The 27,627-nt window shown below is 45.1% G+C and overlaps 1 protein-coding gene across 1 annotated transcript in view; it reads left to right on the top strand.

Moving 5' to 3' along the window:
* Window positions 1-22,606, top strand: part of LOC137587795 (IQ motif and SEC7 domain-containing protein 2-like) — a 63,170-nt gene extending 40,564 nt beyond the window's left edge. Inside the window, exons 2-17 of the mRNA XM_068304427.1 lie at window positions 9,124-9,292; window positions 9,512-9,679; window positions 11,974-12,147; window positions 12,239-12,334; window positions 12,984-13,606; window positions 14,314-15,228; window positions 15,354-15,512; window positions 15,589-15,711; window positions 15,784-15,950; window positions 16,107-16,246; window positions 16,425-16,550; window positions 17,105-17,204; window positions 18,377-18,538; window positions 19,063-19,284; window positions 20,200-20,249; window positions 20,532-22,606. Of these exons, the coding sequence (XP_068160528.1) occupies window positions 9,124-9,292; window positions 9,512-9,679; window positions 11,974-12,147; window positions 12,239-12,334; window positions 12,984-13,606; window positions 14,314-15,228; window positions 15,354-15,512; window positions 15,589-15,711; window positions 15,784-15,950; window positions 16,107-16,246; window positions 16,425-16,550; window positions 17,105-17,204; window positions 18,377-18,538; window positions 19,063-19,284; window positions 20,200-20,249; window positions 20,532-21,755 (4,618 nt within the window). The 3' untranslated portion in view covers window positions 21,756-22,606. The remainder of the gene's footprint in view (window positions 1-9,123; window positions 9,293-9,511; window positions 9,680-11,973; window positions 12,148-12,238; window positions 12,335-12,983; window positions 13,607-14,313; window positions 15,229-15,353; window positions 15,513-15,588; window positions 15,712-15,783; window positions 15,951-16,106; window positions 16,247-16,424; window positions 16,551-17,104; window positions 17,205-18,376; window positions 18,539-19,062; window positions 19,285-20,199; window positions 20,250-20,531) is intronic.
* The last annotated feature ends 5,021 nt before the right edge of the window (window positions 22,607-27,627 follow it).

The raw sequence follows: 27,627 nt of genomic DNA, 5'->3' as shown, positions 1-27,627 counted from the left end.
TAGTAAGATTTGAAAGATGCAGACATTTAAAACATGTATAAATGATATTTTAAACTTACAGTGACCTCTGGAGGATAATCTGGACTCAAACTTGAGACAAAACTGTTCAACGCCTCTAACTCGACGCCTCTGACTTGACCTCAGGATGTGGTGGAGACCAAAAACCAAAACAGATCAGAAATAGACCCACAACAAGACGCAGACATGAATCCACATCATTAACTACATTGAAATCAAACTGCTGGATATGGAGATAGAACATTAACTTGGAAGGAGAGCATACGTTCACAGCTGAGGCCCGAAATTAATAAAATATTAAAGTACTGCTGTGCTCCCGCAGTTTCCTTCCTTCCGGGACTTTTCGTAGTGACTGCAGATATTTATCATGTCTTAGACGGGACTGAGTTTTGTCATTGCCTCTGCCGTCGGACTTAGCTTCATTAGCTCTTTGCTCCTCTGTTGGGAAAGCTAAGGAACGGAAGACAGAACCTGACTCAGCATTGTAGCCTTTATCCCAGCGGAGGGAGGCTGTTGCCAGGAAACCTGGGAGCCGGTTCTGACCCGACTCTTTTTGGGACAGCGGAGATTTGTTGGTGTAGCTCAGCAGGACAGACGCTGCCGGCTTAAGCAAGCTGATGACTTAGCTGCTCATCGTCATTTTTCCTGTCTGTAATTAGGAAACATTTCTTGGCCTTGTGGGGTCAGGAAGTCTGAGGCCATATGGCTGCATTTTCTGCTGTTTCATCCTTGAAATTGAAGCCACACATTTTTTTTTTTTTAACCTGAACCTCACTGGATGAGAAGAGAGTTAAAAAGTTAAATCAATGAGTTTTCAAGTCACACTCCAGGACAGAAGTGAGGAGTTTATAAAAGGAGGTGTTTGATGCTGACTCAGCACCTGCCAGTGTCGTCACAGAAGAGAGTGGTGACAGAAGTAAGGTGAGAAGCTGCTGCAGGTCCAGGCTCACAAGGTTACCTGACTCTGATTAACCAGATTTAACTCTGACTAACCAGGTCTGACTCTGATTAACCAAGTCTGACTCTAATTAACTGGGTTTAACTCTGATGAACCAAGTTTAACTCTGATTAACCAGGTTTAATGCTGATAAACCACGTTTGACTCTGACTAACCAGGTTTATCTTTGATTAACCAGGTTTAAGTGATATATCTTCAAAAAAAACTAGCAGCATCTGTCCATCCATCTACTCCTCCTCTCTTCTATATGAATCCTGCTGCGTTTTTGTTTAATGCTTTGGTTTGTGGAGAAGTGGAGTTAAGGTGACTCTGAAGGTCATAAATGTGAACCACCACCCACCTGTGACGGGACGGGCGGAGACACGATGGGTGTGTGGCACAGACTGTGGTTGTTGTCATCTCCAAATGACAACTCGAATACCATCCAATCAGGAGGCATGATGCAGCAGAATGCTAACCAGCTAGCGCTGTGCAGGATGTGGGTGGATGATCAGGGCTTATTATGTCTGCTCAGCTGAGATCCAACACACACACACACACACACACACACACACACACACACACACACACACACACCGACTCTTTACTGCGGAACGCTCATATAAGCAGCTTGTACTGGTGTGTGTGTGAGAGAGAGAGAGAGAGAGATTGAGAGCGAGAGACATTAATCACAGTTTGGTGTTCTGCAGCGTTTTGTGGGTTTCAAACACCCCCAGACACACAGAAGCACCAGAAGGTGTGCGTTTAAATGCGTCAAGAAAATAATCGGCTAAACAGGAAGACAACAGCCAGGCCTCTTGAAGCGATGGCCGTCGACAGTACCATTGCAGCGGGAATGGAGACGAGGCGTCACTGCAGGGAAGAATGTGAAGAATCATCAGGTTTCTGATTCACCGGCAGCCAATCGATGATTTTCATCTCAAAAGGCTTGATGTAACAGTTGAGTAAAATAAATCCATTAATCCCCTCAGTTCCATTTGGTTTTTGTTGGGTGACCTGTCTTAACCAACCAACCATCTCTGACGGCTCACTGTGAAACAGCTGTTTGCTTAGGAACAAGAAGAAGAAGAGTGGGACTCTGAAGGAAGCTAGTTTACCAGACCTGAAGTAGGAGACTATTATAAAACACCTAAAGGAGGATAGTTTAAAACACCAGAACGACGCCAACTTAAAACACCTGAAGGAGGCCAGTTTAAAACACTTGAAGAAGGAGAATTGTTTAAAACACTTGAAGGAGACTAATTTAAAACACTTGAAGAAGGAGGGGACCGTTTTACCTGACCTGAGGGAGAACACTGTTCCGTACATCATGAGATCTGTATGAACTAGTAACCCGACCTTTTAACTGGCGGTGGGACTTGTGTCACGGCTCTGTGTTGGTCTCGTCCAGCGGTTGAGGTTCGCTTGCACGCTGTAGCACGAAGAATGCAGCGACACATGGAGCGATTGACGGGTGTAAATGTGTCCTCGAATCTCCTGTAGACGTAGATTACTCCTCATGATCTGCAGGAGTCATTTATGGAACTAGTATCCATCTTCTTGATGAGTTTAGCAGAATGCTGCTGTGCTGTTGAACTTAAATATGTTTGAAGAGTTCCTTTAAAAGTAATTGTCCATTTTAGTTAACGTCTTTCATAGAGTACAGCTGAACATTTTTTATCTTTCATTTTAACTGGAAGATTTAGAAAGCTGAGATAGTATTTAAAACATTTAAAACAAGTGCATTAAAGGGTTTTAATGGTTCTTTCAGGGACATCAACATAAGACGCTGATCTGGTTTTGTTTTCTGAGCATTAAATGAGGATTAGATTTACTGATTCGCTTGAGGGCCGTGTTTTTTTTTTAACTGCTCCCACATTCCCAGCATGAGTCTCAGAGAACAACATTAATAATTTAGCTGTTCTTATTTATCTTCATATTTATTCTGTATAATCAGTTTTAACAAAGTAAATATGGTATAAACAGCAGTTTGAATAAAAACAACAGGTTTGCTGTTTTCTAGGATTCACAATGAAAGCTGACATGATCACAGCCGTATTTAGCGGAGGAGGAAGAGGAAGAGGAGGAGGAAGAGGAGGAGGAAGAGCCTCAGTATTTTTATGAAATCAAAAATTAGTTTTTTGTTTAATCGAGGTTAGACCCTCAGGGAAACAAGATGGAAACAACATGAATGGGTGAATTTCTCAAATAGTAAACACTGTGCTTTCATATATTTTGACTTTTTTTATTTATTGACTGTTTTAGACCTGATCCATACATATCGTTTATCTTCTTCTCGTCTTTGTGGGTAGATGAGTGAATTAGGGGGGGCTGTTTGTCTTGGATTGTTTGTTTACAGGATTAGATATATATATATATATATATATTTTTTTTTTTTTAGAAGGAAAAACTTGATAGGATGGAGGGTTATGTATCTGGGAGAGCCCACCATCTATTTTATTTCATGTATACACACAACATATAGATATAGAGCAGACCCCACGATGCTCTGGCGACACATCCGGGGTGTACCCTGCCTCTTGCCTGTAGCCAGGTCGGATAGGCTACAGAGGCACACGTGACCCACAAGTGACTGGAACTGATACTCTGTTTGTGTGTGTGTGTGTGTGTGTGTGTGTGTGTGTGTGTGTGTGTGTGTGTGTGTGTGTGTGTGTGTGTGTGTGTGTGTGTGTGTGTGTGTGTGTGTGTGTGTACATGCACTGTAATATTAAATTGCATAGTGGCAGATCAGGGACTGTTTTACCCGCTGCCGGCTCTCTACAGATAATAATAGCAGATAATTCGCTCACATCCTCGGTGTTCAATCAGCTTCCACTTCTCACCTGAGGTGGAACTGACTCCTCCACTCAGAAATAAACCTGAGAGTCACGTCTCCACCGTCCCGTCTGACGCCAGTCTGCTGATGTGTGACGTGTGCGCGGCTGATTTGAGATAATAATGCCCTCAAAACGTTTCTTTAATGACACTGGTACGAGGCCACGCTATGAAGAAACAATCGACCAATCAGAGTCTTGTTGGTGGCCGCCTTAAATGGGCAGTACACACGATCATTAAAATCTCTTCATGCTAGCTGCTGAGCGCCGGCGCAGCGACGCAGGCGGAGTTCCTGCATCAGAGGTACGAAAATATGCAATCCGACTACAGTACATAGGACATGATGTCATGTGGTTCTCGTCATGTGACCTGAATGAGACCTGGGGTCTTACATATAAAGATGTTCACAGCAGGGAGTTGATGCCTCCTTCTCCTTCATCACCTCTTATCCACCCCTCATTTCCACCCCAGGTTCGTCTTTGCCCTCTTTGTCCTCTTCACTCCTCTTTACTTTTATCTACAGCATCCATGTTTTTCCCCGTCCTCCTTGTTCCTCCTCCCGCCATCCCTTCTTCATTCCCATCCTGGTCCCCCTGATTATTATCTAGTTTACAACCTTCAGGGTTTTCCCCTCCTCCTCTCTTACCTCTAGTTCTTTTCTTTTTCCCATCCTCCTCTGTCCTCCTGCCATACTTCTTCCTTTCATCTAATCCTCTCCTCTTTCCTCATATCCCTCCATCCTTTATACCCCTCTTCCACTTCCTCTTGCCAAACTCGCTTCCTCTCACTCTTTTGTTTTCTAGAAATCATCCATATTTATTCGTTTTCTTTCTCTCCTTGTTAAATCTAATTTTCCTCATTAGTGCTTTTGAATCTCGATCCACTCCTTTCCCATTCGACCTTTTCCTCACTGAGGCCGACGCCCCTTCGCCAGCAGCGAGGGCTGTTTTGATTCTCGCTGGGCGGCAGCAGCGTGTGCAGCCGGCGACCCGCAGCGGCTTTGCTGATTGGCTGGACGTCGTGCTGCAGGTAGCATTAGTGTGGCGATGGTGCAGCCAGAGACAAGAGACAGAGGGAGGGAATTTATTTATAGCAGAACCACGAAGCAGCCAGGACGACATAAACAACATGCAGGAAACAAAAAAGCATGAGAGCTCCATTTCATGAAACCTTCCCCTTCTGCAATGTCCGAAGAGATCATTTGACCTAAAGCTTGAAAAAGTTAAATTCTGATTTTCATTATCCATCAAAGGTTTTATCGTGTTTGACTTAGTCTGAGGTAACAGGAGCATTGAAATATTTGAATAAAACACTCGATAAAGGCAGAATAAATGAATAAGATGACATTTTATAATGTTGTTTTCAAGACTAAGTGTTTTCTGCCACTCGACTTTCACCAAATGTCACCGTTATAATTGGATTGAATAAATAATTCACACAGATGTCGCTTCATGAGATGTGAGCAAGAAAGAACTGAGAGAAAGTGTCTTAAATCAAATCTGGACCCCAGGTTGGCCTCTGCGTTGGACCCGGTTCCTCTGGTTCCTCTGGCGTTTGTGAGGTAGCCAATCATCCATCTGCCTGTGGACAGCTGGATCCGCCCCTAAAATGTTTGATGTTTGATGGTGATGTCATGACTTCATGAGATCAGTTTATCCAATGACAGACATGGCACTGATGATCACCAGTAAGCATTTTCGTGTTTTGCTAATAATAGTTATCTAATGGCTAATGATAGTATGCTACTGGTATAGATGCGTTACTTCATCCACTTTCATTTCTTCTGCTTTCTCACTATGATGTTACCCAATTTATGACATCACACAGCAGCTTCTGTAGAGATCAGATCAGATTCAGTGAATCCTAAAATATATTCCCGTCTGCGTGATTGAAATCCGGCGTCATGACCGGGGGGTTTCCACTCTGGATGTTCTGGTCCACTCTTAACATGTTCCTCGCTGACCTCAGCTGACCTCCCTAACCCCCCCCGCCCCATCCTTCGGCTGTGGAGTAGCTGTGCAGCCGGAGGCCATGATGCCACCATCACATCCCGTCAGACGTTTCATTAAACTTGAAACAGTCTAATAAGGTTTTGAAACGGTGTCAGTTCTTGTTTGAAGGCTTAGATCTTACAGTCGGTCGCCGGCGGTGAATAATTAACCGGAGGACAGATGATGGGCGTTCGGCTGCACCGTGAAATACAAAGCACAGCAGAACAGATTGAAACACAGCAGCTCTCCAGCTTTAAATCACAAACTCAGAGTAACATTAGCATGGAGGCGTCAGAGGGCGGAGCTGCATAGCGGTCAGTTCTGAGGGTCTGCAGGAATATTTCCACTTAGTTGTTTACCTTTGAAATTAATCCTGTTTCAAAATGGGGGGGGGGGGTCATCGATGCTGCACCAGCATCCCGATAGCGACTTCAAGCTCCTGCGATGCTCCTCGTGGCCATTGAGATTAATGTTGTCACGTATAGTAGCGTTACGGTATCGATCTTTTCCTTTACTACCTCCTTATGAATGAAGGATACCGGCGTCATGTAATAAGACAAGATGAGCGTTCTGGATCTCTAGGAGGAAATCTAATCAGCAAAGAGGTTAGATGATCCAGTGTGGAGCTCAGGAAGAGGCACTGGAACCCCCAGACGTCCAGCCTTGAACAGGCTAATGGGCTAATCTGAAATGCTGTTTGATTCCAAATAGAAATTAATTCTCTCACATATCAAACTGTTATTTCAAGGTTTGTCTGCCAGGTCAGCTTCCTCTGGATCGTCTGACACCCAGAACGGCGAGATGCAGTCAGCTGTGATCGGAAGGATGAAAGCTGCTGCAAAATGTAGGACGGATGTAAAAGTCATCACCACTAAACAGTTATTTATGGGATAGAAAAACTGTAGAACACGGTTGTGGTAAAAATTATACTGTAAAAACCTAAAGGCTCTGACAACGGCCACAACAGCAGATTCGCAACTGCAGGTGAAGGTGTTCCATTTATTGATGTGAACGTTCACCTTTCAACGAAAGTGGGCGGGGTTTGATACATGAGCTCTGCTATGATGTCACGATGATGTCACTCATGTAACTTTACGTTTACTGGCGGTCTCACAAAGTTGAGGCTGATTCACCGTTAACTGTCAGAACTCATCTGACCAATCAGGGCCATCTGTCTGATTTCATTAACTCTATCATCACCCCCCCCCCACCCCCTCTGCAGGAGCAGGTCTGATGATGCTGCCCAGCTTCATCACAGCTGATGAGGAGTTGATGGGTGATGAAGGTGAGGGGGGTTACACAGGTGTTCGTCACAGCTGGAGCTCAGATGGAAACACAACAACAGCAGGAAATAGAAGAAGCAGTCAGAACCAATCACATCTTTACCTGCAGTTTTTAAAGCGTGTGCTGCACGCAAGAGGAAGGCTTTCCTAAAATGACCTCGCCTGATTGGTCAGCTGGTTCTGTATTGATCTGCTCTGCAGAGATCCATCAACTGGACTCTGGTCCAAATATCTGAGGCCTCGGGTTGAGATAAAACTGACATCAGCTTTAATGCTAATTAAAATCTCTATAATGAAATTGGTTTTGTGATGTAAAGCCTTAGCCTGACTTCTACATTCAGATTAGACATTAATCCCACAGATTAACCCTGACCTTAGTCAGGATTTTATAAAAACCCACCGCATTGATTTTACCCATTGGAATAAAAAGACATTTAACCCACATTGATGTTCATCTTTTTCTTTTTCTTTTTTTGAGGGGGTTGGGGGGGTGGGGGCTGACTTTACAGACATTAAAAATCAAGTGTTTAATAAATATATGAATAAATATATTGGGGGTGGGGGTGCAACCAGCTTCCATTCCAACGACTTGGTGGGAGAATGAACAGTTCTGTAGTCTAGTAAAGAGAGGACATTAAAAATTAGGAGCGAGACCATCTGTGGGTGGTGGTGGGGCAGTGTGTGTGTGTGTGTGTGGGGGGGGGTGATGCTCATGTAGTCAGCAGTTTGATGCCTCGGGGGTCCGGGGCCATTTGGTGCCTGTTTGGACTGTCAGCAGCAGGAAAAGACTCGCTCTCTCTCTCTCTCTCTCTCTGGTGAAACGAGGCCTGGATGACTTGTGCCTCACTAACACACATTTCCCACAATCCCTGCTGCGTCTTAATGTAGAGCGCGACAAGCCTATGGGGCAGAGGGGTAGGGTGGTCGCTGGTTCCAAACCCATGGACAAACTGGCCTCAGAGACTTGAATGAGCCGTCCTTCTCTGAGCAGAGCCATTGTGTTTGATTTGTTATTTTGGGTTTGATTGTTGAGTTTTCTTCTTCTAAATGCTAAGCTAATGGGCATTACCTGTTTGGGTTTTGTGATATTTTGGTGTTGATACGGTCTACAATGATTTATTATTCACTACTTGCTCAAGGTGTTAATCAGGGTGATAAGGGAAGGAGTCTAGTACCCAGGTACACCTGTGACAGGTGAGGCTTTCATGTGAAAATGCTGAGAGATCGATCGATAAGATTGATTTGACAGACACTGGGCTCTGAGGTTTGTCTGGAGGTAGGACAGCCTGTAGGAGAATCCCATGGTTAAAATAACTCATGTCATCTGAGCACATGGTAATAAATGAAGGAGTCTCAGAGCAAATGTTTGAACAGGTTTATCAACTCAGAGCTCCTCTCATCTGGTCGCCGTGGCGACTGCAGAGTAAAAGACTTGTATTCACAAAGAAAATGAAGAGGCTGAGACTCCGGGAGAGGATAGGACAGACTGCAAGGAAAGGGAAGGGAAAATGCGAAGGGAGCAGAGGAGGAGAAAGGAGTTGACATACAGGTAGGATTGAGTGTGTTAGATGTGAGGGAATGAAAAGAAGAAAATGGATGGGAAAGAACTGACAGAAGAGAGGAAACAGACAGAGTTAGTGATTCTGTGGATTACCTCCCTCTCAGTTTCTACTGCAAAGCTTCACTGGATTTATGAGGAGTCACTTCTTCATCATCTCTCTTCTTCTCACACACACACACACACACACACACACACACACACACACACAGTGCTGTTCGCTGTGACTCACCGTCATGTGACTGCGTGTGTGTGCTTGGTAACGCCCACGTTAGGTTCAGAGCATCATGGTGTCTCAGATTAAGGCTGAAGATAACGTTTCATCATATTTCTTCTCATGATGCTGTTTTTAGTCCGTTTGTGACCAAACGTCTGGACATTTTAATCTCACTGGATCACAGTAAATTGTGTTGTTTTTTTTTTAAGTAATAATTTGATGTTTTTGTCTTTATTCTCTCTGTTATCATTATGACAACGCTCCTCTTCCTGTCTCTCTGACAGCGTGGAGGGAGACCCCCAGTGTCCGGAGGCGCTCACTTTCTCTGACTCGTCCTTCGGACAGCCACCCCCCTTCCATCGCTATAGCAACAGCCCCCTCTCCAGCCCCTGTGACCCATACGGCTCATCCTCCACCAGCGGACCCCTGGGAGCCTCCCACTCACACATTCAGGTACTGACCTCAAAGCAGGGAGAAAGTAATGTTAAGCTAATGTCATCCATGACTGTGGAAAAAATATCACTTATCAGCTGATTAATTTTGTGATGCTAATTTGTTTATGAGGTAAAAGTGCAGTGTTGTGGTTCTGGTTTGTGGTGCTGGTTCTTCATCACCGTTGACTCCTGACCTCCCGTCAGAGACTCATGATCTGTCTCTCCGATGATCCTCCAGGGTAGCTCCCCCATCTCACCCCCCAGCCCGGCAAGCCTCGCCTGGGCTCAGCGCAGCCGACATCAGCCGGCCAGCCTGGCGCTCCGCAAGCAAGAGGAGGAGGAGAGCAAACGCTGCAAAGCTCTATCTGACAGCTATGAGCTCTCTACAGACCTCCAGGACAAGAAGGTGAGAAGCATGGTCAAGCATGTCCAAAGGCGCCGGTAGCATTTGGCTGATTGTGATTAGATGCCTTAAAGATGGCCAAACCAAGCAAAGAGAGCAGGCGTCACCCTCCGGTTTGCTATCACTCATTTAAAAATGTTTTTCCTCCATAAAATGATTAGAATGTGAAGAAATAAAATTTTCAGAGAAGGCTCCTGAAGCTACAATGCTAAATTGCTAACCCAGCCCATCATGTAATAACAAGAGCTTGCTGTCTTTCACAGTTTTTTTCATTTTTTTTTTAGTCTTGAGCTAACTAGTTGGCGGCTAACTACTTTTTGTTGCAGTTATCTAGCTACAACAAAAAGTCTAGTAAACGTAAGTTAGAAGTGAAGTTACTGGTTACTCATGTGATTGATCGGCTCCTCGTTTGATGACTTTTGAAAGGTACAGTATTTTCCGCACTATAATGTGCACTGGACTATAAGGCACACCCTAAATAATTTGTTTGTTTTATTATTTATTTCACATATAAAACGCACCGGATTATAAGGTGCACACAATAAAAAATAAATAAAATTTATTTGATAAACTGCAGCGTCTGTAGTTGCGCAATCCGTCCACTAGAGAGAGCCGCGTTGCTCAGACAGTCATGATTGCATTCATGACTTCCTGACTACCTTTGAATGGCCCCCATTATTATGTCAATAAGCCATTCTGAGCCTCATCAAGGAAACCTGATCACTTGATCACTTTGCCATCTTAGAAAGAAGTCAACCCGCATATTAAAAAACCTGACATTAAAAACTGGTTAAATTCATTACGAGTGCAGTCAGTGCGAACAGAGCGGATTATTTCCTCATCTGAAGTTCGAAGCAGATATTTAAGCTCCGACGTTCGTCTTCGTTTATTAATTAAATATTGTTTCGATCGGTAGTCCAGTCGGAGGTGAGGTGCAGCTATTTGCTGCTGTGTGTCCTAAATGATTTTTATCTAGTTTTTAATGTCAGGCTGCTAATTTACTGTCAACTGTGACGCTGTTTTACTCCTAGAACTGACTTTAACGTCGGTGTCTCACCGCCGTGAATCTCACCGCACATCGCTGCAGACAGAATACACAAGCCTGAATGCGCCCCTCTGCCCCCCCAGAGCTATCAACTACATTTGTAAACCAATTGCAGCACACCCGTTGGCACCTTTGTCTAGCAGTGACTGCTCTTGAAATTTCAGAAAAGGCTGGAAGTTCATCTTTGAGGGTCTTTCATTCACCTTTATGCCAGTTTCTCCGTGTGTTTCCACAGACTAATAGAATGGACCCTCACTAGAGTCCAGATGACAGCACAATGGCATTTTTTAGACCAATTAAGTTTAAAGTGGGTTATACTGAGATCAGTCAGTCAGTCAAACTTTATTAATAGAATTGTTGAAAGTTCCTTATGTTTTACTACGTAATCACCGGTGCTCCTACAGTCTGCTCTACCGTCTGAGAGCAGCTCAGTCAGAGCCGGGACTTCGGTGACGCCCCTTGACTACCGTTGTTAGGGGGCGTGGGCCCGAGTGCCTTGTGAGGGGGCGCCTCTAGTGGTGGAGTGCGGCATGACTGTCGGCCAGACTGCCGGCTTTTTTTCAGCATAATGTTTTTAACCAATATTAATATGAATATTAATCCATATATAAGACTCACCGGATTATAAGGCGCACTACGTGTTTATGAGAAAATTTTAGGCTTTTAGGTGCGCCTTATAGTGCGGAAAATACGGTATTTAAATCTTGCATTAAAATTTCTGAACTCAATTCATTAAAATAACAAAATGTTAAACATATTCATGTATAGAATATGCTAGATATTTTGCTAACTTGTTGATGATATTGCATATTTTTTGGGTCTTTTGGGATCTTATCTTGTCATCTCCAGATGGAAAGAATCTTCATTCTGTCAGTCATTGTATCTGTATTCATGTATTGTGTTTCACATTGAAGGCAGAGTTTTTCTCCCTGTGTGAGTCCATGAAGTTGTTACAAAGTGGAGAGAAAATGTTTATTTGTGCTGGGAGATGTGCCGTAACTTCAGGGATCCTCTGAAATCAGACAATAAACACAGGGATAAAGTTCAGTAGTTCTGAGAACATCTTTTACTTCATTCATCTCATCACACGAGTGACGGAAGTAGAGTCAGTTGAATCCGCGTTGGCGTTCAGACGTGATGCGAGCAACTGGGTTTGGTCTGAACGCACCTTTAGAACAGTGTGTGTGTGTGTGTGTGTGTGTGTGTGTGTGTGTGTGTGTGTGTGTGTGTGACGGTGTGTGTCGTCTGACAGGTGGAGATGCTGGAGAGGAAGTACGGGGGCCAGTTTGTTTCTCGGCGGGCAGCCAGAACCATCCAGACGGCGTTCAGGCAGTACCGCATGAACAAGAACTTTGAGAGGCTGCGTAGCTCCGCCTCCGAGAGCAGGATGACACGTCGCATCATCCTGTCCAACATGAGGATGCAGGTAAACTCACAAACAAATGCTACAAGTTACCCATGTACACACTAAAACGTTAAAACGTGTGTGTTCATTTTTCTTCCCATTTTGGATCCAGTACTCATTTGATGAGCGGCCACCACAGGGTCAGGGGTCAGCAGGTCAGCAGGGGTCAGTCGACACAGGAGATATGGACGACTCCTTCTCCAAGCAGGTAAACCCATCTGTCATTAAGATGGATTTAAGAGACGCATCTGAACGCCAGAGAGAAGCTGCCAATCAGGGATTGTCGTTTTCATTTTTAAAAGCAAGTTTATTCACAAAAAACAAATTGCAAAATAATCACTCGCCTCACGCCCTAAGCCAGCTTGGATAGGCACCGGCTCCCGCGAAGATGAAGATGAATGAATGAATGAATACTTTGAAGATGTTCGTAAAGGTATTTAAATCATTCATAGCTCTGAAAAAGTTAAACTCAATTCTAATTCTTGTTTGACACCTTCTTTCTAAAATGGCTTCTGCACTGCGGTCTGACCAGCCTTCAATATTTTTCCTCCTGCTTAAATAAATCGCCATCTTTGCTTGACCGAGAAGAAAGTTTGAAATATGCCACCACCCACAGAAACAGAGTTGTGGATGTAAGGGGGTGCAGACAGGAGAGAAGATGGCGTGGGGGGAGAACTGAGAGAGAGGAATCGCATCATGTCACATCATTTGGGAATGACCTTATTAAACACCCCTGACTGATTCTGTGTTTGCAGAAAACTACCTTCATCTCCCTATTTGTTGGTTTGTTAGTGCTCATGTTTATGTTCGTATTTATATTTGTGTTTGTGTTTGTTTGTGTTCACTCTGGACTGCAGGTGAAGTCTTTGGCCGACTCCATGGACGACTCCCTCACCTGCCAATCTGGCCGTGAAGACTCACAGGAAGTGGGAGGCGAGGGGGAGGAGGATGATGAGGAGGATGAGGAGGAGGGAGATGAAGAAGATGAAGAGGAGGAGGAAGAAGGGGAGGAAGAAGAGGAGGAAGATGAGGACGAAGACTACAGAGAGTGCTCATGGCGCAGTACCAACCCCGCCTCCCGACGCTTGGCGGACCGTGTCGGGGGAGTCGGGGGGAGGGTGGGGGGAGGCGCCGCCATGCACGAGGACAGTACCGCCACCTCCTTCAGTGATGTCACCCTCTACATGGACGACGGCTGCCTCCCCTCGTCGCCATTCTCCCGCCCGCCATCCTCACCCCTCTCCCGCCCCGCCTCCAGCTCCGACGCAGAGTACTGGGGAGGTGGGGGAGGCGGCGCAGGGGGAAGGGAGGACAGTAGGGACACGGAGGCAGGCAGCATCGCCAGCCGGAGGAGCAGCACCCCCTGCACAGAGTGTCGGGGGGAGTACAGGGGGAGGCCGGGAGGAGGGGGAGGAGGAGGACACCTACCTGTCCTGACCATTGAACCACCGAGTGACAGCTCAGTGGACATGAGTGACAGGTCAGAACAGCCAATCAGAGTGTTTCGCCAAACTATTGACAAATGATGGGAATAATGTGACAGATACCAGGGGTGCAAAAAAAATTCAGATCGTTTAAGTCTGGGGTGTCAAACAAATTTTCACTGAGGGCCACATCAGCATAACAGCTGTCCTCAAAGGGCCAGATGTAGCTTATAAATGTAACTAAATGTAACTCAGTGTAATCTAAGTTACAAACGTTACCGTTGTACAGAAAAAATATGGTTAGATCTAATTTTAGACACTCTGACCTTTTATGCTCTCGTGGGCCACAATAAAATAATGTGGAGGGCCACTTTTGGCCCGCGGGCCATGAGTTTGATACATGTGCTTTAAGTTTAAGTTGAAATCAGAAATACTGTAAAAACTACTCTGTTTTGGGGAATGCACCACACACACATACACACCCACACATATATATTCACTAACTTTCAACACACTATGGGAATATTTCTAGTTCTTTGTTATTCCCAGAGACTTATTACCACCTCTTGTCACTTTATGAACTTAAAAATGGTCATTGTTTCCATCAACAGTGTCATAATTTATCTACATCTAATTCTGCTTCTTTTAATGCTCATCTAACGTCCTTGACGGCTGCATCCAATTCAGCCTCGAAAATCAATTTCCTCTAAGGAGGATTTGGGAATCGATCTGGTTCATCTTCACCTGTCTGTCAAATCCTCAGGTCAGAACGAGGCTCTATCGGACGCCTGGTGTACGAACAGGAGCCGTCGGGAGGGGAGCGAGGAGGAGGAAGTGAGAATGAGAGGAGGGGAGGAGAAGGAGAGAGCGGAGAGGACGAGCGAGGAGGAGGAGGGAGCAGCGAGGCCGATTCTCCGCAAGGAACCATCAAACACAAACCCAACGGACGCTCGGTCGCCACGGCGCAGGGACAGACTCGCAGCCCCGCCAATGTCCCATTAGCCATGCCTTCAGCCCGGACCCTGCCCTCACATCCGCTCCCTCACCCGCTCCAGCACCCCCATCAGCATCCTCACCCGTCACCCATCCCCCACCTACCCACCATCCTTCATCACCACCCTCAGTACAGCCAGCCGCACATCATGCACATGCACCACGGCCACGGGGGCAGCCCCTACATGCAGCACGCCCACTTCGCCCAGCACCACTACCACCACTTGCACCATCAACACCAACACCAGCACCTACCCCATGGTTACCCGGAACCCCCATCTTCCCCGCTGCCCTCGCCCGTACCACCTCTCACCCCTCTTTCACCCCTCCCGCCACCTCTCACGCCCTCGCCGCTGTCGTCCTCGTCTTCCGTGCTTCAAAACATGGAGGCGCAGCAACAGCACCACGTCCACCACCCTCACCTCCATCACCACCACCTACTCTGCTCTGACGGCGACAACGAAAGCGTCAACTCCACCACCACCAACTCCAACGACGACACGACGGTCAACAACTGCAGCTCCGGCTCCTCCTCGAGAGACAGCCTGCGGGAACCAATAGGAGGAGCCACGCTGGGGAAACAGACCTATCAGAGAGAGAGTCGCCATAGCTGGGACTCTCCCGCCTTCAACAACGACGTGGTGCAGCGGCGTCAGTACCGCATCGGACTCAACCTGTTTAATAAGTACGTGGAACCCGCTGCAAACATCAGCTGACATTACATCCAATCCAATCCACCTTATTTATAAAGCACAATTTAAAGAAACACAATTACATGGTACAGATCTTTAAAAAGAAATGTGTCCGCAGGAAGCCAGAGAAGGGGATCCAGTACCTGATCGAGAGGGGCTTTGTGTCAGACACGCCGGTAGGCATCGCCAGGTTCATCCTGGAGAGGAAGGGTCTGAGCAGGCAGATGATCGGCGAGTTCCTGGGCAGCCGGCAGCAGTTCAACAAGGACGTGCTGGAGTGAGTACCTGTGGCCTGAAGTCTGGTGGAGACGTTTCAGACTCCGGTGCTAACGGAGCGTCTGCTGTGTCTGCAGCTGCGTTCTGGACGAGATGGACTTCTCAGGGATGGATCTGGACGACGCTCTGAGGAAGTTCCAGGCTCAGATTAAAGTTCAGGGTGAAGCTCAGCGCGTAGAGCGTCTGGTGGAGGCCTTCAGGTAACGATGGACTTCCCATAGAGGAGTCAGCGTTTATCTGTTTATCAGTGACGCTTCTCTCCCTGTCTCCAGTCAGCGCTACTGCGTTTGCAACCCGGTGCTGATCCGGCAGTTCCAGAACCCGGACACCATCTTCATCCTGGCCTTTGCTATCATCCTCCTCAATACGGACATGTACAGCCCTAACGTCAAGGCGGAGAGAAAGATGAAGCTGGAGGACTTCATCAAGAACCTGCGAGGTCAGTCAGTAGATTGTCTCCATCTGTGACTAGTTAGCATTACGTCAAAGGTAACAGCAAAAACTTCACTACATTTAACCTTAAACTTTATAAATGTTTTCCAGGAAATTTCCATCCGGGCTTGATATTAGAAGTGTCTTTCTATTTTTTTCTCAGGTGTGGACAACGGTCAGGACATCCCCAGGGACCTGCTGGTGGCCATCTATGGGAGGATCCAGAAATGGGAGCTGAGGACTAACGACGACCACGTGTCTCAGGTCCAGGCGGTGGAGAGGATGGTGGTCGGCAAGAAGCCTGTAAGTAATGTCTTAAAATCTCCCAGTGACCCATGAGGTTCAAACAAGAACAGAACTGTTCTTAAGCACAATGTTAAATGGCCTTCTAACATACGTAGAGACACGTTAGTTCTCATCAAACCGCCGTAGGAGACTTTGTTGTGGTGCATTAACGCCATGTTTTATGTTTGCAACACAGGTTCTGTCACTTCCTCACCGCAGGCTGGTTTGCTGCTGTCAGCTGTTCGAGGTTCCAGATCCAAACAGAGGCCAGAGGAGCGGCATCCACCAACGAGAAGTCTTCCTGTTCAATGACCTGCTGATGGTGAGGAGAAGCTGGTCGAGGGTCAACATTATTGTATGTTGTAGGACGGGTGGGGAAGAGGACTGGAGTCAGGTCTGGATTCAGTTTTAAATTCAGGTTTGGTTCAAGGTTAGGATTAAAGTTTGGGATAAGGTCCAAAATCAAGTCTGGAATCAGGTTTACGGTCAAATCTGGATCAGGTCTAGGGTTATGTCAGAATTCAGGGCTGGATTCATGGCTGGATTTGGGGCTCAGGTGAGGTCTAAGTTACATTTAATGACAGTTTTAGGTTCAGGTCTAGATTCAAGTATAGATTTGGGTCTAGGGTCCGGCCAAGGTTCAGTTCTAGGTTCAGGTTGAGGTTCACGTCTAGGGTCAGGTTAAGGTACAGGTCTAGGGTCCTCTGCCACAGTGAATGTATGAAATACTCAAACTTGTGGTCCAGTCTTTGTGATGTTCTAGTAAATGAATTTCAGCAGTTTGTCTCCATATAGTTGGTAATAGAGAGGAACACCATCAACACTCCCTCCCCCTCCATTTCTTCATCTCCTCTTCTCTTTTCTCCTCCTCCTCAGGTGACGAAGATCTTCCAGAAGAAGAAGACCTCTGTAACCTACAATTTCAGACAATCATTTCCTCTGTTGGACATGCAGGTCCACACCTTCCAGAACACCTGTGAGTACCAGCCTCCACTCATCAACCCAAGAACCTCTGCAGGCATTTTACAGGACTTCCTATATATATTACTGTCAATCTGTGACAAGACTTCTGAGCTGCATCGCTCAAAGCGTGAGTCACCCAACCTACACAAACTTCAGTGATGTGAACAGTCATGTTCAGAGCCTGTTTCAGCTGAGAGCATTGGCTCGTCAGTTTGTGTAGCAGATTGGAGTTGGTGGCGTTTCGAATGTTCCTCAGCACCTGTTAGCACTTCTTCGAGGAGTTCAGACAGGCTTCACATCAAGGTCCCAAACTTCTCATCTTAATTTCCTTGGCTAGGTGTTCCTCTCCTCCCTTGAGTCGGCATGGACACATCTGTTACTATGGAAACAGGGAGACTTCCTCCCCAAAGAGATATCCTTTGTAGTGAAAACATGGCAATGTACAGATGCACTTTAATGCTGACACTGATGTTAGCGTTTTAGCATGGTGTTAGCACAGGATGACAGGTCAGCATTCTGCCATTAGACTATTTAGTCCCAATCCCTAAAAGAGAGGGTTAGCCTAAAAAAGATTTGGGTTGAGTTTAGTCTCAGTAAATTCTCCAAGATACCATTTAGGTTTTTTTTTTTACTAGTGGAGGGATGGATGGATGGATGGAGGGATGGATGGATGGATGGATGGATGGATGGATGGATGGATGGATGGAGGGACGGACAGACAAATGGATGGATGGAAGGAAGGTGGGATGTAAAGACTATGAAGGACAAAAGAAGGAAACATAAAATAAAAGAAGTCTATTCTTTTGCAGACATCTCTTTTTATCAGGTGGCATCACATCATAGCTCCTCCCATCAACAGCTCTATGTCATGTAGTTTATTGTTGTAAATTAGAGCTGCACTGGTTGTTTAGTTGTTGTTGATGGCGATGGTTGCCCCATTGGAGCTAAATGTGAGCTGGCAGGCGACGATCATGACAGATTGTCCCGAATGACTCATCAGCACATCCACTGCTGGTTCGTGTGGTCATGTGAACAACACGTCTGTTTTTATCGGTGCCACAGAGTTGAGATTTAGTTTCCACTTTTTGTTTTCTGTGCAAATTCAGATCAGTCAGGACGCAAATTATGGAAGTGTTATTCTTTACGCTGTCAAAGAAAATGTGTGTGTGTGTGTTTCTCACAAAGACTACCCTCACGGTATCAGACTGACGTCGGCTAACCCTGGAGGAGAAAGGAAGGTGCTGATCGTGTTCACAGCTCCTAGCCAGCAGGACCGGACTCGCTTTACCTCCGACCTCCGAGAGAGCATCGCAGAGGTCCAGGACATGGAGAAGTACCGGGTGGAGTGTAAGTAACCCCAAAAATTAGCGGCTACTAAGCACCAACCCGACTCAGCTGCTCCATCAGGGAGGTTGGGGCCAAAGGCTAATGGGACCATCTTGTAGTGAATTCCCTTCTGTTTGGTTGTAGGTTGCCTCCCAACGGAACCACTGATTAGAGTTCTTGAGGGGGTCAGAAGCCCATTTTGGGGTACAAAATAAATCACCCAATCAGATCCTGTTCTATATCTGATTGTGTTCCTTAAACTGATATCATCAGGTCAGAAACTCCTGCAGAGCTGCTTCTGAATCCTTCAAGCTATTTTTTTAGATCAAATCTGATGTAGAGTAAAGAGGTAAATGATCAAAAACATTGTTTATTTCCGTGATATTTATAGAAATGTTAATAATAATATGCCGTCATTGTGAAATAACAAATATAAAGTCAGTCACCGAAGCTTGTGGCATCATAGCAAGAATGCTGTAGTTCTCCTGTGGATATCACACACTTCCTGTTGGACTTGCATTTCAACATCCACCTTCTCCTCCCAGCTGAGCTTGAGAAGCAGAAAGGTGTGATGCGCCCCGGCCCACTAACGGGAGGAGGACCCGGAGGAGGCGGTGCGCCAGGTGCCAACAACGGCAGCGGCCCCGTCAAGGGCGAGGTCGTTAACGGCACTCTGGGTAGGCCGAGCCTCGATGACACATACGCCTCGGTGGATGGCCTCAAACGCACGGCGCTCAGCTCCTCCCTGAGGGACCTCTCAGAAACAGGTGAGGACGGCAGACTGATGCTCCGACAGGCGAAGAAGCAGCAAACATTCCTGCGACCTCCAGAGACAAACTAAAGCGTTTGTGTTTACTGCTGCAGTTTTAAGTCGTGTCTCAGTGACTCACAGTAAACCCACACTGGGCTTATGCAACTTCTGAAACGGTGATGAAATCTAAAATAGGAATTTACAGTAATGTGGGAGTCAAATGTCGCTGCTCTGCTGCCACCTACTGGCCAAAATGAAAGACAATTGGGGAATGCTTTATGGTTTGAGAGTAGATTCAAGTCGTTGAAAGAGAGACAAAAGAGGCAGAACAAGAACAACATTAGCTGATATCCAGTATCAGAATGATGCAGTTCCCATCATATGTCAGGTCAATTGGTAAAATCTACATTTTTTAGCAGTTAATAATTGAATTAAACCAGAGCAGAACAATAACAACAATCAAAACTAAAGATAGTCTTTTTACTGACTCCAGTTGTTCAGCCTCCCAAATTAGCATTAGAGACACATCAACCAATCAGATTTGTTAGAGCTTCAATTGATGTATCTGAGTATGACATCACAGTAAGATGGCCGCTGTGCAACAAAGATCCATGGTACATTGGTTGAAGGGGTTTAATATTAGCTAAATTGGTCAGTTAGCGTCCTGTGTGGCGATACAGAAAGAAAATAATGCTTTTTTTTATGCTTTAAAAATACTGTCTAGTCTCATTATAAGAAGAGAACGTCTTCCCAGAGATCCTGAAGGGAACAGAAATAGTTCATCATCGAAACGTGTCTGTGAGAACATTGTTAGATATGTTCAGCTAGCCTTTAGCATCACTAGCACTACTTATGGCGCTTTCAGTCAGATTCTATGTCAGGACTGTTGATGAACACGTTTTAACCATGGCTCATTCTGATTGGGTAACAGGGAAACGAGGTCGTAGGAACAGTGTGGGGTCACTGGACAGTACCATTGAAGTAAGTTTGGAGGGACGGGGGAAGCATGCGTGATGTGAACTCCTAGCATGACACAGCATTTGTGACTGCATGTTTGTCTGAGTCCTGAGAAGCCTTCATGTAGTAAAGGTCACCCCTGCTGGAAGTCAGCTATTCTTTTCACTTCCTGTATTCATGTTTTCAAATCTAAAGATTTAATTTTTTGTTACATTTTGTGTTAAAGTAATTCATTATTGTTTCTGTGTTTAATTCTCTTTTCTTTATTCTTCCATCCTGTGGTGCAATTCCCTAATCTCTTTCCAGGGTTCCATTATTAGCAGCCCTCGGCCTCACCAGCAGCGCCCCCTGCTGGCAGGAGCTTTATCCTACAGCCCCATGATGGTTCCGACATCTCCAGCAGCCTACCGGCCGCACCGCCCTACTCAGAGCCCCGGTACAGGGGTAGGGGGTGGGCCGGGGCTCTGTCACAACCAAGGGGGGGCCAGCAACTCCACAGCCATGAGCGGGGGAGGGGTTGGTGGCGGAGGAGGGATGGTGAGCGGCCCAGTCGGTCTGGCGGGGAACTTCTTTGGCAGTCGCAGAGGCAAGGTTCCTGGTCCCCTGACGATGATGTCGCCGCCTCCACAGGGTCCTCCGAGTCCCCTGATGATATCATCACCCCCCCACTACCCCGCCCCCGCACCTCCCATCCCCCACCCATCCTCCCCTTCCCCATGCCCCTCCCCATCGCCCAACCTCGGTCAATTGGACTCGGGAGTAATTGGAGGGGGAGGCGTTACAGGAGGGGGGCCATCCAAGCTCCAGGCTTTACACGCTCAGTATTGTCACGGCAACAGTGCAGGAGGAGGAGTCAGTGTCACTGGGAACCAGCAGCAACAGATGCCGCCCCCGCCCTACCACCATCATCATCGCTATCACATGCAAAGCATCCCGCAGCACCACGTCCTGGTGCACAGATTCTCCGCCCCCCGGCGGCAGGGCCCTGCCGGCTGCGCTCCCTCTCATACCCAGCAGCATCAGAGGATGCAACATGGCGCCGCGCAGCACACCCGCTACAACATGGGCTTCATCACCCCCCCGCCGCTGTCCCCTCACTCGCCATTAACCCCTACTACCCCACAAGGACTCTACCACTCCCAGCCATCGGCGGGACGGCCGGGTGGAGGCGGAAAGCTCCCGCTGACCATCTCGCACTCCCAGCCCCACCCACATGCACACATGCACCCCCACAACCACGCCGTGCACATACACTCCCCACTCAGCCCGTCCCCCTCTGCCTCTCCGGCCACCCACTTCATCTTCTCCACCCCGCCCCCCCAGACTCCCACGGCGCGCCTCGTCACCCAGACACCTCCACAGCCCTACGGATCCCAGTACCCACCCCTCACCTCCATTCCGCCTCCCCCTCCGCACTCCCCTCTCCCTCCCCCATCAGCAGGCCCGCTCTCCCTGCACCCAGGGGCAGCAGGAGGGCAAGGGGGGTGTCCCAAATCGAAACCAGTCAGCCGGATCAGCACAGTTGTGTGAGGAGGCAGAAGTTGAGGACGGTGGTCCTCCACCCCATAATGAGCCACAGGGGGGCAGTAGTGAGAGGGAGCAAGAGAGGGAGGAGGAGAGGCGGAAGGCAACTGCAGGTGTATCAAAACAGCCGCCTGGTGAGGAGGAGAGTACTGAGAGCGGGGAAGAGGAAGTTACTCAGCCTGTGTTATTTTCACATCCGCTTCCCCAGCTAGTCGACAGGCATTTGTTGGGTACTCTGCAACAAGGGGGCAACAAGCAGAAAATCTACCACAGCGTCCTGCCGACCTTTGTAGGGCCCCTCAGAGGTGGCCTGGACTTCATCGACAGAGAAAGTTTGTGTCATTGCAGTGAGAAAAATGGTTCAGGGACCAGAGATGAAGGGAACAGTGCCTGAGAACTGAACAGAACGGTTAGCGCTCAAAGCTAAGGCTACCTACAGGGTGAGCTTACGGGACAGTGCAGGTTTCCAGAAGCCAGAGAAATGCTACATGTCCTTTTATTCCAAAAAATCACATTAGTCTCACACCACTTCGATTCTTTCGCACAAAAAGCACTTGTTTTGGTTGTTGACATATTGCAAGTCATGAGGTGTTCCTGAGAAGCATTACAACGGTGCAGTTTGTGTCTTTGACAGGCAGCATGACCTGTGCAATAGCTAATGATTGTCAGTGTGTTCAAATCCAATGTGCAAAGGAGGGAATGTTGTCATTTAAAGCCCAAATCCAGCATTTATTTGACCAGGAAAAAGTGCATTATTGGAAGTTACTGGAGACTTTACTTTCTACAAAAAATAATATTTTTTAAAACTTCAAATAAGCCATCAAACAAATAAAAATTACAGGTATTTTTTACCTTTGTGTCTGCAGAAATTCTTAATAGCCTTCAGTGTTTGTGGATTACAGGGTTCCGGCAGTAGGCAATACATCCTTTCTTGGATTGGGCGTTTTTGTGTAACGTTGTAATTTTCCCCAGTTGTTTTATTCTTCTAAAGGGAACGCTCCCCAGCAAGCATATTTAAATGAATATGTTTGTTAGTAATTATAATATATATCATCTGTATTCTGTGTGACGCTCTTTGTTGCGAGGGAAGGAGGTTATGATATAAGGTGCCAAACAGGGTGCATTATGGGAGTCTGATTTGTCTGCTTGGGATGACGTTGAAGCATAAAAGAGATTCCATTTGTTATCTCACATTTCTTCACTCATATATGACTGGAAATGCCGACAGAACTGGGTGGGAAATTAAATTAAAATAGTTAATGCTTGAACATACAAAATATGTCCTATCAAAAACTGCAAGTAAATAATACCAATTGTTGTTATCTTTGATCTCAACAAAAACTACATAAGAAAACAAATTCCCAAATCAAGCATTTTAAATTAAAACAATTTTGGGAATTAGTTTTGATATTTTAAGAAAGTTTAAGGCGTCTTAACTCTAAGTTGTCGATGTCTTGCTGATAAGGGTACATTGATATCATGGGATTTAGACGGCTGAAATAGTCCAACATTAAGGAGGCTTATTTTGACATCACCTGCCGAGGTCCTCCTGCAACAGTCCATGTCCATACATTGAAATAGTTTGGAATGAAGCAGCTGTCCTGATAATCCTAAGGTACTGCTAGAGGTGACGTCAAATGTCCACAATGGTGTCCAAACAAAATAGAATTCATTTATTTGGTCGGAGGGTCGATGAAAATGTCCACTTGAATTCAGGCGATGTCAGAATTACCACAATATTGTGTAACAAGCACAGTAAACAAGGCTTATTACCAGATTTTGTTTGATTGTTGGTTTGTTTTTATATAATGATTACTTTCCCACCGGGTCCAAATCGTCTCATCTTCTCAATAGGATTTGAAATCTTTCTGGTGACTTCAAGGGTGAAATGTTCAATCCCATGTTTGCTGTATGTTTTGTGAAATGGCGAATAAGGTGCCTTCAGACTGAGGGATTGTAAGAAATCATCTTAACATCTTGGATTATTGACACAGCATCTAAATCAGAAGTAATTGATTGATTGTATCCGTCCAGCCTAACAAATATGCTTCAATGCATTTGTAAAGTCTATCTGAAGGACTGAGACCGTCGTCTCCCTTTTCATCCAAAAATACTGAACTGGACCTAATTTTTTCCTGTGAAAGACTGTCTAACATTTCACAGGACTGACAGAAGTCATAGAGCAGCACTGAGGGAAATATTCTTTACCCATTATTTCTGCACTTTAAATTACCAATCAGTATGATTTTTGTTTCTTTCCTTTTCACTAAGATCTCCAGATCTGTTTGAACTGTTTGTCCCAAACCTCTCAGTGCTGGTTGTTTTCTGAATGCAAACATTAACAATTTGTTTTTACTTGTTTTTACTTTCCCTGTGATTATGTGACTGTGCTGATTGTAGATATTAACTGTACAGTGTGTTCTATTTTTAAAGGGGCCAGCATTGTCGCTCTGCGAGTGCAGAACTGCTTGATTCAATGTATGCTCTAAAAACCAAAAGTTCTTCAGGCCATTGGAGCTTCTTCGGTTCCTCACTAGAAAAACAAACCAATAAAAATCATTTTTGGGTTTTTGGTTTTTCTTTTTGAGAAATTTTGTGTTTGAAACTTATGGAAACCGTTACAGATGTCAGTTGACGGTGTTCCTCAGGGAACCTTGTCTGGTCCCCTATTCTTTTCAGTCTGAAGAACCTCTGCGACTTTTTAGAGCGTGTTTCCAATATCAGTATTAGTATTGTTGTATGACAAGCTTCTGCTAACACAATGTACTCCTGGGGCTGTTTTCTATTTTAAACATTTTTAATTTTGATATGTGCTTACGTGTGTAAGATGTTTTTCTTTTATTTATTTATTTTTTGGGCATCTTATGGGCATACTAATATCTTTTTAATTTTAATATGTTTACAACAAAACCAAGTACCTTTCTGTGACTAACATTCAACTAGTATGCTCTAATATTTCTTTTAATACAGTGTGTGATTAAAAACTTAAATTTGTTCCTGCATGCTTGAGCAAACACTCACCTGTTCACACCTTGGACCTTTCGCAAAACCTTTTCACTAACTGTTTAGTGAAAACCTGCAACTTTTCTGTTTTAAACCAACTGCTAAGAACTGTGGGCCATTGAGTCATCACTTATCTATCACCAACAGAAACACCAACACCAGGCTAAAACAGTTCAAAACAAAGCTCTCCTGGATCCAACCTACCTCGTCAGTATCTACACAACATCTCGCAACATCTCTGCTTCATGATCGAGCTAAAGTGCATCCTCACTAAACATCCCTTTCTAAGGCTCCATGCTTTTGCATGCTGTGTCACCTTTAAACTGTTTATGCTTTACCTTACTGTCAGGCCTTTCTAAAAATCATCAGGTCTCATTTGTTTCTTTTTTCTGGCAAACTTTGTTTTTTTCCCTAATCCCTGCAGAGTTTTGCTACAGATAAATGTTCCAGATTTATTAGAAGTACAACTGCCAGTGATGTTGGCATCATATCAGATTTTCTGATTTTACTTCTGCCAAGGAGGTTTTGTTGTCGCTGGTCTGTTGATTGGTTCGTCACACGGGTGGGGTTCCATGAAACCTGGAAGAACAACGCAGCCTATGTCAGAAAAAAACACTTTCATTGGTAGTAGATTAAAATAAAGGGATGGATCCAGGAATCTCTTTTCCCATTTTCTTCTAGAGTGTAATTTCAGACTTTCCTTCAATTAAATCAAAACAACTAAAGGGATTTCTGATAAATGTGGTTGAGGTATGGGGCGCGGGTCCTGCTGGCAAACGAAGCCACCATCAACAGATGAAAACTGCCTTAATGACAGAAGTAATTATTCAGAAACTAAGGATTTTTTAAGCATTTGAGATTCAATGATTGGATGCAAACAACAACCATGTTAAACTCTCCTCTTTTCGCCAAGCCCTTGTTTACTTGCAGCAACAAGTACGTTCTCAGATGTACTAGCATAGCATATGTAACAGCAGCAATAGTCCCATGATGTGCCACAAATCTGCAATAGATTTTTATTGAAATAACCAATAGTTGTCTGGAAGGCAGGAAATCAATCTGAAATGTTTGAATGGTTTGCAAAGTAACGTAGAGCATATGTAGTGTGAGAACACCACAAACAGCTCTGATCCTTTGGATGCTCAATTCAATCCATTTTTTCTGCCCAGGTCTGTTTGCATGTGGTATGTGGTATTTATTACAGTATCTGCACTGAATGAAACTGTATTATAAATATGAATGTACATAACCATCATTGTATGAAAAATAACCATGCGATTACTCACTTTGCTCCTCAGTGGGCGTTTAGTTACACCAGGAACGATCGATCTGATTTTTAACATTCGTAGAAACAGATCTGGTGTGACAGCTGCAGGCCAAACAGGGAATGTGAGAAAAATGAAGCACTTCAGATCTGGTTCCAGTCGTTAAAAATGCTGGCTTCTCCTGTTCCTGTGTAAAGATGGTTGGTGTTTTGTGTATCTATACTAGGGCAGTGGACCGAAGGGTGGGGTTGGGGGGCGGGGGGCAACACAATGGCCCACTTCATGTTAAAAAAATTCTTGTTCTACATGTAGGACAAACAGAGACTGCAATAGTCCTTGTAAAATTGTATGAGTGCAGTCAAATATGTGTCAACAGAGACATTATTTTAAAAATTATGTATGGAGAATTTTAGGTGTGTATATAAATATATATTACTTGTACTTTGTTTCTGAAATTGCAGAGAAAAAGTGGAAATATTTATTGCTCTAAAGATATAAATCTGTTCATGTTGATGCAAACATGAGTCCTGTGTTGTAATTGGACACTTACAAACACACTGTCACTCCAGCAGCTTCACATTACAGTGGCCTGATGACCTCTTTATCGATGTCATGTCAACTCAATGCCGGCATGAAACAGCCAGTGTAGAAAATGAGTAGAATGTATTTGACTGCCCCGGCTGGGATCCGTTTCACAAAGCAGGTTTAACAAACCCTGAGTTAAACCTGTGGCTCTGGGTTGACTTACCCTGAACCTGTAAAACTAGGGTTTCCAGTTTCACAAAGGCTGGTCAGGATTAGACCCAGAATAAATTGACCTGTAGTTTAGCAGGTGCGACATAACTGTAAAAAGCCACTATCAATGGAGCCCTGACTCAAGGAGTCACCATGACAACAGATGAGAAGCGCTCCATGTATTTTACGGCAGTAGAAGTGCAGATTTTAATCTGTGCATATGAAGACTCTGAGGACATTTTTGGAAGAAAGAGAATCAGGGCTGTGGCTGCAAAGAAGAGGAAGATGACATGGGGGCTAATGCATAAGTTTAGATGTAATCCATTACAATCACAGTAAAATTACGTAGGTAAACAACCTGATTAATAGTCCGTTAATTTATTTTATTTTGGTGTAATCCAGCAGGGAGGAAGCGCACATGTCAGCAGCTGAGAATGGAATATTAAAACATTGTTCACACAGGTCAGACTTTTGTATCATCTCATTAGGGATCCTCGTCATTTTGATTCTGTTTGATATACTGTAGTACAGTAAATATTTGACTGTTCAGTTGTCTTATCACCAACATAATGCTCTTTATATGCACATAAATGTTCTCTCATCTATATCAAGTTCTGTTAAATAATAAAACCTATTTAAACTTTTTAATGTAATTTAAATAAAAGAGTAAATCAGCATTTGTAGAATATTTAAACCCATGAGTATACCTATGTTATAGAAGAACTGAAATCAAGAGCTAACGTCTTGCCGTTTTGCATGGTTTCCTTGGTAATAGCCAAAACTGTTTTAGTTTTTGCATCAATGGCTGTTGCATTGTACTGCTTATAACAGCTTTTAGGCATTCCAAGTTTAATTTCCTGTCTGTTTTAGTCACA

The sequence above is a fragment of the Antennarius striatus genome, chromosome 2, assembly GCF_040054535.1.
Source record: "Antennarius striatus isolate MH-2024 chromosome 2, ASM4005453v1, whole genome shotgun sequence".
NCBI lineage: Eukaryota > Metazoa > Chordata > Actinopteri > Lophiiformes > Antennariidae > Antennarius > Antennarius striatus.
The sequence above is the reverse complement of the archived record's forward strand: the minus strand, read 5'-3'. Positions and strand labels throughout refer to the sequence as shown.